The sequence below is a fragment of the Carcharodon carcharias genome, chromosome 19 (genome assembly GCF_017639515.1).
Source record: "Carcharodon carcharias isolate sCarCar2 chromosome 19, sCarCar2.pri, whole genome shotgun sequence".
Classification (NCBI taxonomy): Eukaryota; Metazoa; Chordata; class Chondrichthyes; order Lamniformes; family Lamnidae; genus Carcharodon; species Carcharodon carcharias.
Genome location: NC_054485.1, coordinates 110,427,891 through 110,449,545, shown reverse-complemented (window position 1 = coordinate 110,449,545; position 21,655 = coordinate 110,427,891). Strand labels below are relative to the sequence as shown.

The following is a 21,655-nucleotide window of genomic DNA, read 5'->3' as shown; positions in this document are numbered from 1 at the left end:
GGGCGAAGGGTCCCAATTGTTAGGTCATCAAGACTTGCGCTCCCTGGGCACGGGTCCGATTGTTAGGTCATGAAGTCTTGCGCTCCATGGGGACGGGTCCGATTGTTAGGTCATCAAGACTTGCGCTCCCTGGGCACGGGTCCGATTGTTAGGTCATCAAGTCTTGCGATCCGTGGAGAAGTGTTCGATTGTTAGGTCATCAAAGCTCGCGCCCGAGCTCCGGCCGTTGGGATAACCGGGGGCTCGCGCCCCTTCCGCTGTGACCAGGCGCAACCGTTGTTAATGGACGGGAGTGGAGGAGAGGCGGCTTCCCCTTTAGCTGGTCTTCCTCAGCGCAATTCCTCCAACAGATACAGCAGCTGGCCACCCGGACTGCTCCCTTTCCTCTCTCTCCGCTTGTTTACAGGAAGCGCCTTTGAAAATTGGCGCGCTGGAGCTGCGGCTTGTGGCCTCGCGAGATTTCCCCGCTGGCGTCGGACCACGGTTCGCATGCGCTCTGAGGTTCCTGGTCATGTGTGCCGCCGCCATCTTTCATAAAGGCGCCCGGCTGCCTGGGCGGAGGGCAATTGTCAGACCTGCTTTTACAAATATGTGATGTTCTGACTAAAATTTAACAATCCGAAATGTTAACTGTTCTTTTATCTTTTCACAGGCGCCACCTTGACCTGCTGAGTATTTCCAACATTTTCTGTTTTTATTTGAGATTTCCAGCCATCCGCAGCAATTTGTTTTTATGCCGCTTTCTACAGTGGAGGTAGAGATGACGTTAATTGACACAGTCCAAAAGGCCGCAGGTTCGCTCTAATAATTTCTGCTAAGCAAACTGATATCAGTTAAGGAGGTAATCAAAACAGAAAGTGCTGGAAAAACTCAGCAGGTCTGGCAGCATCTGTGGTGAGAGAAACAGAGTTAACGTTTCGAGTTGAACATGGAATCAGAATCACAGGATTGTTACAATGCAGAAGGAGGCCAGTCGGCCCATTGTGTCTGTACTGACTCTCCGAATTAGCCACACTGCCATTCTCCTGACTTCGCCTCATAGCCCTGCACATTCTTCCTTTTCAGATAACAGTCTAATTCCCTTTTGAATGCATCAATTGATCCTGCCTCCACCACACTCTCGGGCAGAGCATTCCAGATCTTAACCACTTGCTGCGTGAAAAAGATTTTTCTCATATCACTTTTGCTTCTTTTACTAATTACTCAAAACGTCAATTCTGTTCTCCTCTCCACAGGTGCTGCTGGACCTGCTGAGCTTTTCCAGTGCTCTCTTTTTATTTCAGATCTCCAGCACCACAGTACTTTGCTTTTATTTCAGTTAAGGAGGTAGTTGCAATGTGACAGTTGGCCGGAGGGCTCCACCAGTAAAAAGAGCAGAAAAAAAAACAGTGCTGGCGATCTATCAAATATATGAAGGACAATTTTCTTTATATGCTAAACGTATGCACTTGAAGAATTTTTGGCATGTTTATGAAGCCACTGTACTTGAAAGATCGGACTAGGTAGTATGTGAGTCCAAATATTGAGCAAATGGTGGATGGGACAGGACCCTGCAACCACCATGAAATAAAGAGACAAATATTTTCCCCTGGTATTGTACTTTAAGCAATAGCGACTATTTGTCTACAAGGCTCCGTCAATCCTCATGGCTACTGGCACATAATGTTTGAACCAATTCAATTTAATTGGAATTTGAATACTCAGCCCAACTAACCTCCAGAAATGGTCAGTACAACAGCGAGATCAAAACTAGTTGATTTCCAACTGCCAGGCTTCAGGGAGTCACATCAGCCATCAGTGTGGCTGACTGTGAAGGGCTTCGAACTGTCTAGGAGGTGCATTTAAAACATTTCTTTAGATAAGTACTCGCAGCAAGACTATGGAAACAAAACCAAGCAGTTCACACAGAATGCTATTAATTTTTTATTTCATATTTCCAGAACCTGCACTATTTTGCTTTTATATTTATGCTATAAATAATAACTGGTTGGATAGAGAAAGGAAAGCTGGACCTTTTTCTTGCACACCGAAGAAACATAACTCAGCTTTGATTTAGTTCAACATTCCTACAAATAAACAAATAGAAAAGGGGAAAGTTTGGTTCATAACATGAGGGGGGAAAAGAACCATATGTAATATTTCTAGGTTTGCGGATGATGCAAAAGTAGGCAGGAATGTGTGTTGTGAGGAAGATGGAAAGCAGCTTCAAGTGGATTTGGGCAGACTTAGTGAGTGGGCAAGAACATGGCTGATGGAATATAATGTAGAAAAATGTGAGGTTGTCCACTTTGGTAGAAGGAGCAGATGCGCAGTGTATTTCCTCAATGGTAAGAGATTAGAAAGTGTAGATGTACAAAGGATCTGGGCATCCTCGTCAATAAGTCACTGAAAGCCAATGTACAGGTGCAGTGAGCTATTAGGAAGGCTAATGGAATGTTAGCCTTCATTGCATAAGGATTTCAGTACAGGAGTAGCAAAGTCTTGCTTCAATTGTATAGAATCTTGGTTAGACCACACCTGGAGTACTGTGCACAGTTTTGGTCCCCTTACCTTAGGAAGGATATTAGTGCCATAGAGGGAGAGCAACGAAGGTTCATCAGACTTGTTACGAAGATGGAAGGGCTGTCTTATGAAGAGAGATTGGGGAAACTTGGCCTGTATTCTCTAGAGTTTCGAAAAATGAGAGGTGATCTCGTTCAAACCTACAAAATACTTAAAGGAATAGACAGTGTAAATGCAGGTAAGATGTTTCCCCTGGTTGAGGAGTCTAGAACCAGGGGACACAATTTGAAAATAGAGGGGAAATCACTTAGGACCTAGATTTTTAGAATTTTTTTGCTCAGTTGGTTGTGAATCTTTGGAATTCTCTACTCCGGAGGACTGTGGAAGCTCAGTCATTGAGAATGTTTAAAGTAGAGATTGACAGATTTTTAAATATCAGTAACAAAGGGATATGGGGACAGTGTCGGAAAAAGGCATTGAAGTGGATGATCAGCCATGATTATATTGAATGGTGGAGCAGGCTCGATGGGCTGAATGGCCTACTCCTGCTCTTATGTTCCTAAGGGGTAATGGAGCAAGGTGGGAAATGATAATTAGAGAGGGAGGAAGGTGAGAATGGCAAGGGCACAGAATGTACTCTGGGTGGGGAACCTCAACATCTATCACCAAGAGTGACTCAGTAGCAACACAACAGACCAAATAGCTGAGTCCTAAAGGACATAGCTGCTAGACTGGGTCTGCAGCTGGCGGTGAGGGAACCAATGAGAGGGTAAAACATACTTGACCTCATCCTCACCAACCTGCCAGCTGCAGATGCATCTGTCCATGACAGTATCGGTAGGAATGACCACCACGCAGTCCTTGTGGAGATGAAGTCCCATCGTCACATTGACAATACCCTCCATTGTGTTTTGTGGCACTACCACTGTGCTAAGTGGGATAGATTTTGAACAGATCTAGCAATTCAAAACTGGGCAAGTGAGGTGCTGTGAGCCATCAGCAGCAGTAGAATTGTACTTGAACACAATCCGTAATCTCATGGCCGTGAATGGTGGTGGACAATTAAACAACTCACTGGAGGAGGAGGAGGCTCCACAAATATCCCCATCCTCAATGATGGGGGAGCCCAGCATATCAGTGAAAAAGATAAAGCTGAAGCATTCACAACAATCTTCAGTCAGAAGTGCCAAGTGGATGATCCATCTCAGCCTTCTCTGGAGGTCCCCAGCATCACAGATGCCAGTCTTCAGGCAATTCAATTCACTCCATGTGATATCAAGAAATGGCTGAAGGCACTGGATACTGCAAAAGTTATGGGCCCTGATAATATTCCAACAATAGTACATAAGATATGTGTTCCAGAACTTACCGTACCCCTAGCCAAGCTGTTCCAATACAGCTACAATACTGGCATCTACCCGGCTAAAAGGAAAATAGCCCAGGTATGTCCTGTCCACAAAAAGCAGGACAAATCCAACCTGGCCAATTACAGCCCCATCAGTCTACTTGTGATCATCAGTAAAGTGATGGAAGGGGTCATCAACAGCGCTATCAAGTGGCACTTGCTTAGCAATAACCTGCTCACTGTTGTTCAGTTTGGGTTCCAACAGGGTCATTCAGCTCCTGGCCTCATTACAGCCTTGGTTCAAACATGGAGAAAAGTGCTGAACTCCAGAGGTGAGCTGAGAGTGACCACCCCTGACATCAAGGCAGCATTTGACCGAATGTAGCAAACTGGAGCCAATGGGAATCTGGGGGATAACTTTCCACTGGTTGGAGTCATACCTAGCACAAAGGAAGATGGTTGTGGTGGTTGGAGATCAATCATTCTCAGTTCCAGGACATCACTGCAGGAGTTCCTCAGGATAGTGTCCTCGGTCCAACCATCTTCAGGTGCTTCATCAATGATTTTCCTTCCATCATAAGGTCAGAAGTGGGGCTGTTCCCTGATGATTACACAATCTGCAGCACCATTCAGAACTCCTCAGATACTGAAGCAGTCCATGTCCAAATGCAGCAAGACCTGGACAATATCCAGCTTTGGGCTGACAAGTGGCAAATAACATTCATGCCACATGAGTGCCAGGAAATGACCATCTTCAACAAGAGAGCATCGAACCATCGCCCCTTGACATTTAATGACATTACCATTGCCGAATCCCCTACTACAAACATCCTGGGGGTTACCATTGACCAGAAACTGAACTGGACTAGCCACATAAATACTATGGCTACAAGAGCAGGTCAGAGGATCGGAATCCTGCAGTGAGTAACTCACTTCCTGAATCCCCAAAGCCTGTCCACCATCTACAAGGCACAAGTCACGAGTGTGATGGTGTGGCGGAGTATTTGAAATAAATATTCAACACCAGGTCTTTGATTCAACACTGAAGCAGTCTTTATTTGCACCCGTGGGGAGACAACCTTCGACTGGTCATGCCAGGAGGCATGTCCAACGATAGAGTTTCAAGCAGTTTATATATTATTCTAATTGTGTGACAATCACAGTGCTGCCTACAACAGGACTGATACTATTAAAAGGACTGGAATTCATCACAACAGTGACACAGGTAACCACCATCATGTAATCTAATTAAGAAATGGAGGAAGCCATTGTCATAACCAAATGACCCCAGACAATGTCCATTCACCGCTGTTATAGAAGGAGAGAAAGCCTTTACATAAAGATCAACTTGGGAGCCAGGGACAGCTCATCCTGGTAGGATCCATTGTTTTCAATTGTGGAAATAATATCAGCATTGAGCCGGTCTGTCCAGAACAGACTTGCTGGACCAAAGGGGTGCTAAACACCAATCATCCAGCAAGATGTCCTCACAAGATGTGTTTGTGATATTTTATAAGCTTAGCATCCAGGAACCATTTTAACCCCATAATTGCTGTAGAGCTTGAAATCACTGGATGGGTGCAGCTCCAACAACACTCAAGAAGCTCAAAACCATCCAGGACAAAGCAGTCTTCTTGTTTGGCACCCCATCCACAAACATTCATTCCCTCCACCACTGACAAACATTGACAGCAACGTGTATCATCTACAACCCCATAATTGGCAGATCTAGAGGGACAAGGACAGCAGACACATGGGATCACCGCCACCTCGAGGTTCCCCTCCAAGCCACTCACCATCCTGACTTGGAAATATATCGCCGTTGCTTCACTGTCGCTGGGTCAAAATCCTGGAACTCTTTCCCTAACAACACTGTGGGTGTACCTGCACCATAGGGACTGCAGCAGTTCGAGAAAGTAGCTCACCAGCACCACCTGAATGGCAATTAGGGATGGGCAATAAATGCTGGCCTAGCCAGCAATGCCCATATAACATAAATGAATTTTAAAAAATCAATGCTGACACTTCAGTGCAGTACTGAGGGAGGATATTGCACTGTGAAGGGGCTGTCTTTCAGATCAGACTTTAAATTGAGGTCTCCATTTGCCTTCTCTGGTACATGTAAATCCCATGGCCCTTAAATAAGGGCAGATCAGTTTTTGTCCTGGCCAATATTTATCCCTCAATCAACATCACAAATATGCACAAAATAAAAATATCTGGCTAGTATCATGCTGCTGTTTAGTTGCCATATAATGAAAACAGAAAGTGCTGGAAAAACTTAGCAGGTCTAGTGGCAGCATTTGTGGGTGGAGAGAGAAACAACGTTAATATTTTAAGTCCAATGTGATCCATCTCCTTCCGAAGAAGGAGTCACATTGGACTTGACACGTTAACTCTGTTCCTCTCTTCACAGCTGCTGCCAGACCTGCTGAGTTTTTCCAGCATTTTCTGTTTTTAATTCCAGATCTCCATCATCCACCATAATATAAAAGCAAAACACTGTGGATGCTGGAAATCTGAAACAAAAACAGAAAAAGCTGGAAAAATTCAGCAGCTCTGACAGCATGGGTGGAGAGAGAGAGAGACAGATAACTTTTCGAGTCTGTGTGACTTCTCTTCAGAGCTTCCAGCTTTTTCTGCTTTTGCTCCATCATCCACGTGTTTCACTTTGAATTAGCTACCACCTTTCCGACATCACAACAGTGACCATACTTCAAAAGAAGTACTTTGTTGGCTGTAAAGCGCTTTGAGGTCCGGTGGCCGTGAAAGAGAAAGAAATCCGATGTGAATGCAATTTCTTCAGTTTGTTGGCTGATCATTCCAGCCGGACGGTTAAAGGGGTGACACCCTCAGGAGGTCGGACTGTTTCCGGTGCAACACCAGCGCTTTGGCGGTGATGAGAAGCGGGAGAGGGAGCAAAGGGAAAGGCAGAATATACAGATCTGCAGGAAAATAGTGAGCGAGTGGAGCCATGTCAGACAGGAGGCGACAGGGCCGGGCTCCGGGTAAAGGACTGGATCCGCCAGCAGCTTTCAGCAGCAGGCAAAGCGGTAAAATCATCATCAAGCGAGAGCCCAAGGTCCCGGGGTAGAGATATATAGCAAAGATCTATAGATCCCTGATGTATGGGTGAGGCATATAGATTCCTGATATATGGGGAAAGAACGATAGATCCCTGATATATGGCAAAGACCTATAGATCCCTGATATATGGCAAAGACCTATAGATCCCTGATGTATGGGTGAGGCATATAGATTCCTGATAAATGGGGAAAGAACGATAGATCCCTGATATATGGGGAAAGAACCATAGATCTCTGATATATGGGGAAAGAACTATAGATCCCTGATATATGGGGAAAGAACGATAGATCCCTGATATATGGGGAAAGAACTATAGATCCCTGATATATGTGGAAAGAACTATAGATCCCTGATAGATGGGGAAAGAACTATAGATCCCTGATATATGGGGAAAGACCTATAGACCCCTGATATATGGGGAAAGACCTATAGACCCCTGATAGATGGGGAAAGACCTATAGACCCCTGATATATGGGGAAAGACCTATAGACCCCTGATATATGGGGAAAGACCTATAGATCCCTGATATATTGGGAATGACCTATAGATCCTTGATATGTGGGGACAGACCTATAGATCCCTGATATATGGCAAAGACATATAGATCCCTGATGAATGAGGAAAGACCCATAGATCGCTGATATATATGGACAGATCTATAGATCCCCGAGATATGGGGAATACCATTAGATCCCTGAGATATGATGATGTGTGAAATAAAAAGTTGATACAATTACTATGAGTTACACTTATTAAGCAGTTTGATGTATTTTTCCACAACCCTTAGCTTACATACCTGGCCTGTTTTCTTTAGACGTGTTTTACTAGAGGTGAAGTCGCTGTAGCTGATAAGCCTAAGCTGTTTTCTGTGCTTACATTTTGTACTGTCACACTAGCTTGCTTTCTGTGAGATTATGATAGATCGTGCTTACCAGGCACACAAGAAGGCCAGGAGCAGGCAAAATAAGCTCGGGCATGTAGGCAGTTAAGCTGTGCTGTATATAAATGTATGTTACTGTAACTGCTTTTTGGAGAGATTCTATAGCTTGAATCTTTCTCCTGCATGCTTGTAAAGAACTTCTGACTTTAACCGTCCTGGACTTTTGAGTGGTATTTGTCCCACAACATATGGTGTGGGAGAAAGAACTATAAGATCCCTGAGATATGGATGTAGGGTTAATACCTATAGATTCCTGAGACAAGGATATATGCTGAAAGACCCATGGATCCCTGGGATATGGATTTTGGAGAAAGACCTAGAGATTCCTGGGATATGAATATATGGGGCATTCCTATAAATGTCATGATATCTAGATATGTGGGAAAGACATAGATCTCTTAGATATAGCGAGATGGGACAGACCTACAGAGGGATGTAGACATAACGAATAGACATTTAGCTATTTGTGATATGGATGTATCATTAGGTGTACAGATGCCTGAGACACTGCTGTTTGGGACATGAATATCTGACAAATAAATATATGAAGTAGATTTGTAATCTCTAGAAAATGAAAATATAGATATCTGAAACATGGATATTTAGAATGGTCATGTGGAGGTCTTAAATGTACACATATTGAGTAGACATTTAGGTATCTATGATATGGATATATTGGCAGATGTATAGGATCCTAAAGCATGGCTATATGGGACACATATGGATATCTGAGGTGTGCGGGGCAGAGTTATAGATCCCTGAGATGTAGATATATGGTGTAGTCTAGACTATCGACTGCATTGGTTACAGATATACATGGGGTATTCATAGTGGGTGTACAAATGTGTTGTATCTATAAATGAGATATTGGACATATTTTTGGAAATTATATATAGACTATGAATGATGCACTCTATAGCTAATAGAACAATTTTGAAAATGTTTAAGACCTTAGTAAGGCCATAGTTGCCGCACTGTTATCAGCTAGGCTCCAGACTAGGACATATATTGAGGCCATAGAGATGGTGCAGCCCAGATTGACAAGGATGTGCCTGATGGCAGGGAACAGACAAGTTTGAAGAGAGGCTCAAAAATTGGGGCTGTTTTTGTTAGAACAGAGATTATGAGATCTTTCAACTGAGGTGGTAACAACATCAAGCTTTCAAGAAAAATCTTCACAACAGGTCTCCGGGCCTGAAAGACGGAAGTATGTTAACGTCTTATTATTTGTAGACTCCAGTCAATAAATTACTTTCCAGGAGGATAATTTAAGCCAGAGCTGAGTGTAGGATTTAAACTTCTGCTCTTCCAGCAGCCTGTTGCTGAGGTTTTTAATGGAGCCTCTTAACTTCTTTATCGACAGGAGTGGAGGGCCTGATTCCTCCGTCACACTTTGAGGGTCGATGCCTTGCCCCACCATCAGTGGGCACAGACCCCTGGGCTGCTCTGTCCAAGGCAACCAAAGAGATCCTGGAACTGCGGCAAGAAAATGAACGTCTGAGCGAGATGCAGATGGCGTCAAACAGGGACACCTTCAGAGGGCATGCAGGAAGCGAATCAGAAAAGATTTGCAGCAGAGCCAGGTACAGTGCGTGACCAGAGAATGGGGCATCCAACTTTTTTGACCAGGTCCATAGGTCTTCCCCACATATCCATGTCTCACAACATTTATGGAGATGCCCTTTGTATCCCTATCTCAGAGATCTATAGATCTGCCTCACATATCCATATTGCAGGGATCAGTGGTCTGTCCCATATAACCATAACTCAGGCCTCTCTGGGTATGGTCCATAAATTCGTATTTCAGAGATCTGTTGGTCTGCTTCATATATCCCTATCTCAGAGATCTATAGAATATAACATAACATAAGAATAAGAGCAGGAGTAGGCAATTCAGCCCCTCGAGCCTGCCCTGCCATTCAATACGATCATGGCTGATCTCATTTTGGCCTCAACTCCAATTTCCCGCCCTCTCCCCATAACCTTTCAACCCGTTACTAATTAAAAATCTGTCTATCTCCTCCTTAAAGTTATTCAGCGTCCACAGATTCACGACCCTTTGAGAAAAGTAATTCCTCCTCATCTCTGATTTAACTCTACCACCCCTTAGCCTAAATCTATGGCCTTTCATTCTAGAATGTCCCACAAAGGGAAACATCCGCTCCATGTCTACTTTGTCTATCCCCTTTAGCATCTTATATACCTCAATTAGATCTCCTCTCATCCTTCTAAACTCTAGTGAGTATAGGCCTAAACTGCTCAATCTCTCCTCATACGACAAGCCCCACACCTCTGGAATCAATCTAGTGAACCTCCTCTGAATTGCCTCCAAGCAACTACATCCTTCCTCAAGTAAGGGGACCAAAACTGTGCACAGTACTCCAGGTGCGGTCTCACCAATGCCTTGTACAGTTGCAGCAACACTTCCCTATTTTTATACTCTATTCTTTTAGCAATAAATGCCAAAATTCCATTTGCTTTCCCTATTACCTGCTGTACCTACATACTAGCTTTCAGCAATTCATGCACGAGGACACCCAGATCCCTCTGCACTGAAGCATTCTGAAGTTTCTCTCCATTTAAATAATAAGTCGCCTTTTTATTCTTCTGACCAAAATGGATAACCTCACACTTATCCACGTTAAACTCCATCTGCCAAATTTTGGCCCATTCACCTAACCTGTCCATATCCATTTGTAAATTTCTTATTTCTTCGTTGCAACTATTTTGGTGTCATCTGCAAATTTAGCTATAGTACCTTGTATCCCTGAATCCAAGTCATTAATATAGATTGTAAATAGTGGTCTGGCCTTATATCCCTATATCAGAGATCTATAGGTCAGCCCCATATACCCCTATCTCAGAGATCTATAGGTCTGCCCCATGTATCCCTAATTTAGATCTATGGGAGGAGTACAGCCTTTTCAACCAGGGGACTACCATACCAGATATATGGTAACCAGTCAGTGAGCCAAGTGTGATCACACAGAAAATTAAGAAGGCACCCTCTGTGCCGCCACCCCCAGCAGATAAGTGCAAGATTACCTGCTGGCTCCTTCCCATAAATACACCAGAGACAATAGAAGGCAACAGCCCCTTGCATGTAAAAAAAAAAAATCAGTCAAAATTTCCCTTGGCTGACTGTTTGTACCCCACTTATTTTTTATTGACCCTTGATATCCTCTTCTCCACTGCTGCCCTCTGTTCTTTTCTATATGTCCTGGTCTAGGTCAGGCCCAGACACTGCTGACTGCTGGCCCTGCTCCATCCTCTGCCCCGCTCCTGCCATGACTCTCCCACTGCCTTTTCCTCCCTCTCTCCTGTCACTGGTACTGCTCCAAATTTAAAAACTTGGTAGCACCAGCCTCAGCTCCTTACAGGATTTCCTGGGCAAATGATACGAGATCAGCTGTTAATCTTAAAACTGAGATTTATGGATGTTCGTTAAACAAAGATAACAAGGCAGATATCTGGAGTCAGGTCACAGTTCAGGCAAGGTTTCACTGAATGGTGGAATAGGTTCAAGGTCTCCTCCTGTTCCTATGTGTAAATGATTGCTCCATTACTGGGCTGAATCCACTAAGCAAGAAGTAGCCTTATCTACTGGTTATTCAATCAGGAGGGCACCATATCTCTGAACTGCAATCGATTGTTGGTTTCTTAGTGATTGGGACTGGGGAGGAATGACGGATATTTCATTCTTCTCCCGTCCTTAACCGGGATACATTTTGGCAAGATCTACTATTCAACTGGGGCTCAGCTGTACCAGTATAGATCGTCTGGTCTGGGTATCTCAGCTACAATGCTACCATTACCGGCCATTTGGACAGCAGTTGATCTATTTAACATATTGTTCTAATAAGGATTGTTCAAAAAAGGATCATAGAGTGATACAATACAGAAGGGGGCCATTTGGCCTGTCATGCCTCTAGCAGCGGTTTGAGAGAGCTACTGGTTAGACCAGGCACTTCAATACTGTGCTAGTAAACTGCTTGTGTGATATTCTTTACTCATCAACACAAATGGTTCTGGGTGTTGTCACCATCAGAAGGTTCACGATTTTCTGTCTGCAAACACAAACTGAGTAGGGAGGGATTGACGTTCTAACTATCAGGAAAGGCTGAAAGGTTTGCGGGGCTCTTTTCTCCAGGAAAGAGAAGGCTGAGGGGTGACTTGATGGATGTTTTCAAAATTATGAAGGGGTTCAGTGGGGTAGAAGTAGAGAAGATGTTTCCACTTGTGGGGGCATTCGAAATGAGGGTCCACAATTATAAGCTCGTCGCTAATAAATCCAACAAGGAATTCAGGAGAAACTTCTTTACCCAGAAAATAGTGAGATAGTTGCTGATGGCTGCGACAGCCTGGAGGGGCATTGGAAGAAGTGAGCAGAAACGAAAAGCTCAATTGGCTGAGAAGAGGGCCGAGAGGAAACAGAGGCCAGCGAGTCATACACCTTCTCAGCCCACTGTCTCCCTCTGCAGCAGACGCAGCAGAGACTGCCATGTCAGAGTGGGGCTCCTGAACCGCACCAGGCGATGCACAGCACAGAGTTGACCACCACGGCGCAGGCCATTGCCTCACGAGATGGAAGGCTGTCGCAGAGGGCAAACTCACCTCCAAAGGGAGTAGTTGAGACTACCAGAGAAGCATTTAAGGGAGAAGCTAGATAAGCACGTGAGGGAGGCAGGAATAGAAGGACGTGCTGTTGGGATGAGTTGAAGTAAGGTGGGAGAAAGCTCGTGTGGAACATGAACACAAACGTAGGCCAGTAGTGCTGAATGACCTGTTCTGTGCTATAAGTACCACGCATTGCTGGGCTAGGTTCCCTTTAATGTCCTTTCGCTGTGTGCAGCCTGTTTGTTGCACTGCGTAGTTCCTTTAAGATTGCCATGCAGATGCACGTGCGTATGTCTTAAAAGGACCGCTTCTTGCACCCAGCCTGTTTGTCTCCATCTGCAGCTTCGAGGGAGTGTTGCTGCTGTTCATGTTGCAAATGGACAGAGCACAAAGCTTCAAAGCACCTTTTACTGAAATCGTGGGGCCAGTAATTAATAAGCTGTTTCAATCCACAATATGTGTTTCTTGTAAAAACAAAAAATGCTGGAAACACCCAGCAGCACAAGCAGCATCTGTGAAGAGAGAGAGAGAGGAACAGAGTTCCCTGAGATGTTTCATTAACCTGAAGCGTTAACTCTATTTCTCTCTCCATAGATGTTGCCTGACCTGCTGAGTATTCCCAGCATTTTCTAATTTTATTTAAGATTCTCTGCATCCATGGTGTTTTGCTTTTGTATTACTTGTTTTCTTGTTCCCGATCTGTGCAGGTCCTTGGACCAGGAGATGGCCCTCAAGCGGCCCGGGGAACTGGCTGAGCGGACAGAGATCATCGCTGAGCAGACACGGGAAATCCACCGCTTGACGTTGGATGCGAAGCTGCTGAGGAGCACAGTGCAGCGGCAGGCGGCCACAATCGAAGAGAAGGACAGCCTGGAAGCACACCTCGGCGAGCAGCTCGGGGAGCTGAGGGCCGAGCTGCGGGAGCGGAGGCTGGAGGCCGGTCAGCTGCAGCTGCAGTACCAGGCCGAGGTGGAGCAGGCACAGAGCCAGCAGCGGGCAGAAATCCAGCGCCTGAAGACCCAGTTGGCGTTGGAGCGGGCGTGCTCACGCGAGGAGGTGGAGCAGCTGAGGAGCGAGCTGGAAGAGCTGAGAGAGCGCCACCGGCAAGAGCTGTCTGCCCTGCAAGAGGAGTTGGCCAAGCAAGCTGAAACAAAGAGAAAAGACAGCCAGTTACAGATTGCCAGGCTACAGGAAGCTCAGTATCAACGCACAGCAGAGGTATTGTTTGGGGAGGACAAGAGTCGTTGAAATTCTGTGGTTTAACTCAGTTCACTCACAACAGTCCTCAAGGTGCCATTACCTTTTGCTTATTCTCTCTGTACTTGGGCTTCTTACTAATGAGAAGAGCCAAAAGCAGGCTGCTGTATTGCAGAACGCCAGCAAGGTGTTAGCCCTGGCTCAGTGACTAATGCTCTCATCTCTGACTCAAAGAGACTGTGGGTTCAAGCTCCACTTTAGAGACCAGAGCACGTAATCCAAGCTGACACTTGCAGTGCAGTACTGAAGGAGTGCTGCACTGCCAGTCTTTCAGATGAGGTATTAAACTGAGACCCTTCCTCCTGTTAGATGGATGTAAAAGATTCCATCGCGCTATTTAGAAGTCAAGCAGGGGAATTCTCTTGGCAAAAGCTCTGATGAAGAGTCATATAGACTCGAAACGTTAACTCTGTCTTCCTCTCCACCGATGCTGTCAGACCTGCTGAGTTTTTCCAGCTATTTTTGCTTTTGTTTCAGAATTCTCTTGGCATGCTGGGCCAATATTAATCCCTCAACTATTATCATTAAAAGCAGCTCATCTGATCATTGCTTGTTTGTGGGGGCTTGCTGTATGCAAATAGACATTTCCTATATTTTAACAGTGACTACACTTCAAAAGTAATTCATTGACTGTAAAGCGCCAGAGAAGCCCTGAAGGTGTGAAAGTACAATATTGTCAAAATTTACAGCACAGAGGAGGCCATTCAGCCCACTGTGTCTGTGCTGCCTCTTTGCAAGGGGTAGTTGTGCTTAATCCCACAATCCTGCTCTTTGTGAATAATCCCTATGACTTCCTTCCGGCACCTGTCCAACTCCCTTTCAATTCATTATGGAACCAGTTTCCATCACCTTTTCAGGTAGAGCGTTCCAGATCCTGACAACGCGCTGAGTGGAAAAATGTCTTCTCATTTCCAATGAGTTTAAATCCAGCGGGAATAAATTTTCTCTCTCTGCTCTTCTAAATGAAAGTCCTTTCTTTTTAGGCTGCAAGTGTAGGAGAAAAGATAAGATGAATTAATAAATTCATTGATACCAAGCTTGCATTTTAAACTCTTCCCCCCAAGTGGTGTAGAAAAAGTGCAAACTGAGGCAGTTGAGGAGGCTCCTACTTTGATGCCCTGGGATATAAGGAGTCAAGAGGAGAGGAATCAATGCAATAAGGCTTGAAGCCAAAACGTAATAGAGAAGAGGATAGTTCGTTATACCTGGAGCAACAAAATAGGAAAGTTCGGAGAGACATTGAGCAAATCTCTATTGATTATTGTATCCAGTTCTGAGCACTAAGACAGACAGGAGGCAGTCAACCACTGAAGCAGTGCAGGGACGAGCCACAAGAATGATCCCTAATATTTATGGGCAGATGGTGGTGCAGCGGTAATGTCACTGGACTAGTAATCCAGAGGCCTAGAAAAATTCTCTGGGGACATGGGTTCAAATCCCACCATGGCAGCTGGTGGATTTAAGTGCAAATCAATAAAAAATAACCTGGAATTGAAAGCTAGCCTCTTTAATGGTGACCATGACAACCACCATCGATTGTCATAATTTCTCCTCATCTCAGGCCTAAATGATCAGCTTCTTATCCTGAGACTGTGCCCCTGTGTTTTAGATTCCTCCAGCCAGTGGAAGCAACCCCATAGCCTCTACCCTTATGCACCATTCTTTGCATGAAGAACCCCCTGATACCAGCTGTAACTCACCGATCACTGGTTTGAACCTGTGAGTCCTTGACCTTTTTATCCAATTTACTTCAAAGTAACAGTGCAGATTTGTCTTTTTTGACTCCCTACAGTCCTCGTTGCTCACAGCAGGTGTCCTGGTGTTGGTGCGATTTTCCCGCTTTAAGGGTTAAACATCAGTTTTAAATGGGCAAGTGACCAACACACTTTTTAAAAACAAGAAGTCTTTACTTAGCGACTGCCTCTCTTTTATCTATATCAGTTATGTCCAGAATCTCATTAGTTAATCAATATGTGAACAGCTCATCAAAGCTGCCCTGACTTTGGCTGAAACCAGCAGCCTTTAAAAACGAGTAAGAATTTATTGAAATAAATGGCATGTTTAACATGTTATAAACTGCATGCTTGTAATTGACTGATATGGAATGGTAAGCCCAGAATAGGGAGCCTCGCATAAGCATGTAATTGGTGGGCACTGTCACACTTGATGAGATTATGTCACAAATAGCTCCTCTTCAGGATGAAAAGTCCAGGTTTCTCCCCTGATTGACTCCTGACTTAGCTCTGTAAGTTTCCTTCTTTATTCTTTTGTGGGGTCACTGGCAAGGCCAGCGTTTGTTGCCCATCCCTAATTGCCCTTGAACTGCATAGCTTGCGTGACCGTTTCAGAAGGCAGTTAACAGACCCATTGCTGTGGGTCAGGAGTCACAGGTACACCAGATGAGGTAAGGATGGCAGATTTCCTCCCCTTGAGGGACATTACTGAACCAGAGGGTTTTGTTTTACAACAACTGACAATGCTTTCATGGTCACCACGACTGAGACTTTAATTCCAGATTTATGAATTGTCATCCAACTGCCATGGTGGGATTTAAACCCATGTCCCCCAAAGCATTAGTTTGGGCCTCTGGATTACTACTCCAGTGACATTACCATTATGCCACTTTCTCCCCCTACTTCACTAGTATCTTTGGAATTCTTTACTCCAGAGGGTTGTGGATGCTCATTCGTTGAATATATTTAAGGCTGAGACAAACAGATTCTTGGTCTCTCAAAGAATCAAGGGATATGGGGAGCGGTTGGGAAGTTGAAGATTGGCAGGCTCGATGGGCTGAATGGTCTATTCCTGCTTCTTGCGTGCACATGATTTGGATTTTTGAGTTGAGTAGAGCGGTTGGAAACCCAGAAATCATATAGGAGCCCTTTAGAAGCTGCAGGTTTGGGGTGGTGGGAGGGGGGGTGGTGGCGAGGGGGGGTGGTGGTGGTGGGGTCGTGTGGTGGTGGTGGGGTGGGGTGGTGTTGGTGGTGGGGTGGGGTGGGGGTTGGGGTGCAGTATGTGGTAGCTTCATGGTCCTTAAGGATGAAAGAGTTTGTATGGGCCAAACTGCCTTTCTCATCTACCAAAGAAAACTCTTTGCGTCTCGTCCCCCTAACAGCTGTCACACTCGGCAGAGTCTCATGACAAAGAGTGCACTGCCCTCCGGGAGACGCTGGCAGAGTTGGAGGAAGAGCTGAGGCGGAGCCGAAAGAAGGGACAGCGGGACGCGGCGTGCTTCAGCGAGAAGCTTGAGGTAGCCGGTCAGGAGCGGGACGCCTTGCAGGAGGATTTGAGGTAAGCGAGTCGGCTTATTGACTGTGTCGGTCTGGCTGAGTTCGCTCTATTCCCCCTCCCCGCACTCAGGAGGTCATGGATTTGCCAGAGTTTCAGCAACTCAATCTGGAACTTGAACACATAATCTGGACTGAGCTGAGGTGCACATCCACCTCAAGATTTGTAACACGATGAGAGATTGAGTGGACTAGGTCTATATTTCCTCGAATTTAGAAGGATGAGACGTGATTTCATTGGACCATATAATGCCCTTAAGGGACTTGGCAGGGTTGATGTTATGAGGATGTTTAACCTGGGTGTCTAGAACGAGGGGGGCCACAGTCTCCGATTAAGGGTCGTCCAATTAAAATGAAGATGAGGAGAAGTGTCTTCTCCCAAGAATCTTGGAATTCTCTGCCCCAAAGAGCTATGGATGCTCAATCGTTCAGTACACTCAAGACAGAGATGGTTGAATTTTTGGATACCCAGGGAATCTAGGAATGTGGGAATAGTGTAAGAAGGTGGAATTGAGGTAGAAGATTAGCCATGATCTTAGTGAATGGCGGAACAGGCTCGAAGGGCCAAATGACCCACTCCTGCTCCTATTTCTTAGGTTCTTATGTTCTGGCCAACACTCCTCCTTCAGCTACCACCACCAAAACTAATTAACTGGTCGTTTATCTTATTGTTTTTGGGACCTTGCTGTGCTGGATTTGTCTTTGTAGCAGCAGTACTTGTACTGTACCTCAGAAATAATTAGTTGGTGATGAGGCACTTAATGAGGCTGTGAAAGGTGCCTTTAAATAGCTACCCCTTTCTTCCTTTCACCCTGTCAGTAAAACAAAGCACGAGTTGGAATCCCAAAATTCCTTGATCCATCAACTCCGTATGTACATAGGACAACTGGTGCCGGACGAGAAGCAGCTGGAGGAATCCCGACAGGAGAAGGAGGAGCTGATTAACAGGGTGCAGGTTAGTCTGGCTGGGTATTTTTTGATATTCATACATGGGAAGTGGGCTTCGCTGGCTAGGCCAGCATTTATTGCACATCCCTAATTGCACATGAGAAGCTGGTGGTAAGCTGCCTTCTTGAGCCACTGCAGTCCATGTGGTGTAGGTGCACCGGGAGTTCCAGGATTTTGACCCAGCGACAGTGAAGGAACGGTGATATATTTCCAGTCAGGATGGTGGGAAACTTCCAGGTGGTGGCGTTCCCATGCATCTGCTGCCCTTGTCCTTCTAAATATTGGTGGTCGTAGGTTTGAAAGGTGCTGTCTAAGGAGCCTTGGTGAGTTCCTGCAGTACATCTTGTAGATGGTACACACTGTTGCCACTGTGAGTCAGTGGTGGAGGGAGTAAATGTTTGTGGATGTGGTGCCAATCAAGCAGGCTACTTTATCCTGGATGATGCCAAGCTTCTCGAGAGTTGCTAGAGCTGTACTCATCCAGGCAAGTCAAGAGTGTTCCATCACATTCCTGACTTATGCCTTGTAGATGGTGGACAGGCTTTGGGGAGTCAGGAGGTGAGTTACTTGCCACAGGATTCTTAGCCCCTGACCTGCTTTTGTAGCCACAGTATTTATATGGTTAGTCCAGTTCAGTTTCTGGTCAATGGTAACTCCCAGTTGATAGTGGGGGGATTCAGCAATGGTAATGCCATTGAATGTCAAGGGGTGATGGTTAGATTCTCTCTCGTTGGACATGGTCATTACCTGGCACCTGTGTGGCACGAAGGTTACTTGCCATTTGTCAGTTCAAGCCTGGATATTGTCCAGGTCTTGCTCCATTTGGACAGGGACTGCTTCAGTATCTGAGGAGTCGCGAATGGTGCTGAACATTCCGTGAACGTTCAGAGTGATTGAGGAGTGGATCAGGGTGTCGCAGAAGGAATGGTTGAGGGTGGAGAATGAAACACACTTTGAATGGAAGAAAGGTCATTGATGAAGCAGCTGAAAGTGGTTGGGCCTAGGACAGCCCTAGGTTGGGCTAGTGCCATAATGAATACACAGTGAGGGTTTTAACTGACCAAAACAAGCAGGAAAATTATTGGGATAGAAACTTGCTTTTGATGGTTGCGCAAAATTGGCCACTCATTACCCCGACCTGCTCAACATTTCATTCTATCAGAATTGAATATTGTGTAGATAGTCAGTTCTATTCCGCCCAATTTCCACCTTGTAGAAAAATGTATTCATTAGTGGGATGGAGGCTTCGCTGGCAAGGCCAGCATTTATTGTCTGTCTGTCTCCTCCCTCCAATTTCCCTTGTGAAGCTGGTGGTGAGCTGCCCTTTTGAACCGCTGCAGTCTGTGTGGTAAAGTTTGTGACTTTCTTTGCAGCCGTTTGATTTGACTCAAGCTGACCAAGTTACTGTTGTGCCCCTTTGATTCGACAGTATCTGGAGAAGGAGCGTGAGACACTGAGAGCCACAGCGGAACTCCTGAATGTACGGCTGAGATCACTGACTGACATTCTTGCCATCCAGGAAAGTGACTGCAGCAGAAAGGTACCCGGCAACAGCCTGGGCTCTAGACAGGAAGCAGGAGCTGAGAACTCCCAACGGGACCTTGTGTACAATTCATTTTATTAACCAATGGGATTCAGATTTTTTAAAAAAATTAACAGCAATGAACTGAGTTATGACCATGAGAAATCAAGTTTCGATCCCCAGCTCGCGCTCAGTTAGCCTGGTGCAAGACAATTAGCCTTACAGCTCCTGGGCTGGGGGCAGGAGAAAACAGCTAATATTTCCACTTCTGGTCACCATCCACCGTCTTCTGTTGAAAACAGACGGGTGGGTGCCAAGTGAGGACAAGGGAAGGCACATTCACCAGTCACTGTCCAAGTTCATGTCATTTGTATATATTATCCACCCCCCCCACCATTCATCAAAACGGTTTCAGGGCTGCAAGGGTTAAATTTTAAAGCCATACGAACATATGAATTATTAGCAATTCTGGGTCATTCGGCCGCTTGAACCTGCTCCGCCATTCAATAAGATCGTGGTTGATCTGATTGTGGCCTCAACTCCACAGTCCCAGCTGCCCTCGATAACCTTCGAATCCCTTGTTAATCAAGACTCTATTTACCTCTATCTTAAAAATATTCAATGCTCCTGCCTCTGCCTCTCTCTGGGAAAGAGAGTTCCAAAGATTTACAGCCCTCAGAGAAAGAAATTCTTTTCTTCTCCGTCTTAAATGGGAGACCCTTTATTTTTAAACTGTGTCGCCTAGTTCTAGTTACTCCCATAAGGGGAAACTCCTCACAGCATCCATCCTGTCAAGTCCCCTCAAGATCTTATATGTTTCAATAAGATCACCTCTCTATCTTCTAAACTTCAGTGTATACAGGTCAACCTTTCCTCATAAGATTAACACCCCCACCGCTCACCATCGCAGCTATCAGTTGAGTGAACCTTCTCTACACTATTTCTAATGCACTTATATCCATCCTTAAATAAGGAGACCAAAACTGTACACAGTACTCTAGATGTGGTATCACCAACATCCTGTACAGCTGTAGCAAAACATCCCTGTTTTTATACACCAATCCTCTTTCAACAAACACCAGCATTCCATTTGCCTTCCTAATCACTTACTGCACCTGCATAGTGACTTCTCCTGATTCATGTACCAGGACACCCAGATCCCTCTGTACCTCAGAGTCCTGCAATCTCTCTCCATTTAAATTCTATGCTGCTTTTCTATTCTTCCTGTCAAAACGGTCAAGTTAACATTTTCTCACATTCTACTCCATGTGCCTGGATAGGCAGCATTGACTAGCCTTGAATATAGAAGTCGAAAGGTTAATTCGAAGTGAACTGTTTAAGATGATTTTAAAGATTGATAGAGTAGCTAGGGAGAAATTAATCTCCCTCTGTTGGGAGATTCTAGAACAAATGGCAGGGGGTGGGGAGCATTCTGAAGGGGGCCTGAAGCCCACGACATTCTGACTCCAAAGCCAAGGTGCTACCATAAAGCTACAGCTAGTTATGTATTGACAGTGGAGCAATGAGGCAAGAGAGTCAGAGATCCTGTCCCTCTGTGCAGCATCGTTCGGAGATGACCAAAGGCGCAGGGTTGCTGGAATTTCTTCTGTCTTTATTGCTAGCCCAAGCTGGATGCCCAGGATGGGGACAGTGGGAAGAGGCCACTGCTGGTGACCCGCTGGCGAGAGAAGGTGTTTGCTCTGATGGTGCAGCTGAAATCGCAGGAAATCAGTCACGCCAATGATATCAACCAACTCCAGGTCAAGGTATGTACTGGATTGGCCGGTTCCTTTGTATTAAACAAAAACATTCCCAGAATCCCACCTCACTATTGGAAGTGCTGGAAATTTCAGCTGCCATTCTGCAGCCTGAATCCCACAATGTGGTCAGCGGCATGGGCTGTGGCTCAAAGCTCATGCCTCTGAGTCAATAAGATCCAGAGATTTGAACACACAATCCAGGCTGACACTCCCAGTTCAGTACTGAGGAAGTGCTGCATTGTCGGCAATGCCAGATTTCTGATGAGATGTTAAAACGAGGCCCCGATTGCCCCCTCAGGTAAAAGCACTATTTTAGGGGAGGTGGTGGTGTAATGTAACTGGACTAGTAATCTAGAGACCCAGCCTATTGCTCTGGGTACATGGGTTCA

General features: G+C 45.3%; 1 protein-coding gene across 6 annotated transcripts in view; it reads left to right on the top strand.

The window, feature by feature from the left end:
• The first annotated feature begins 6,698 nt into the window (after positions 1 to 6,698).
• The window catches only part of cchcr1 (coiled-coil alpha-helical rod protein 1), a 41,469-nt gene continuing 26,512 nt past the window's right edge, over positions 6,699 to 21,655 (top strand). For 3 of the 6 annotated variants that reach the window (XR_005946036.1, XM_041213010.1, XM_041213009.1), the window contains exons 1-7: positions 6,734 to 6,900; positions 9,239 to 9,458; positions 13,200 to 13,710; positions 16,865 to 17,040; positions 17,856 to 17,991; positions 19,414 to 19,524; positions 21,129 to 21,272. Coding sequence is in view for 5 of the 6 variants with exons in the window: in XM_041213010.1 (XP_041068944.1) it covers positions 6,822 to 6,900; positions 9,239 to 9,458; positions 13,200 to 13,710; positions 16,865 to 17,040; positions 17,856 to 17,991; positions 19,414 to 19,524; positions 21,129 to 21,272 (1,377 nt within the window). In the remaining variant the exon portion in view is untranslated. Of the gene's footprint in view, positions 6,901 to 9,238; positions 9,459 to 13,199; positions 13,711 to 16,864; positions 17,041 to 17,855; positions 17,992 to 19,413; positions 19,525 to 21,128; positions 21,273 to 21,655 lie in introns of all 6 variants that reach the window. The other 3 variants (XM_041213011.1, XM_041213013.1, XM_041213012.1) reach the window with 3 other exon arrangements.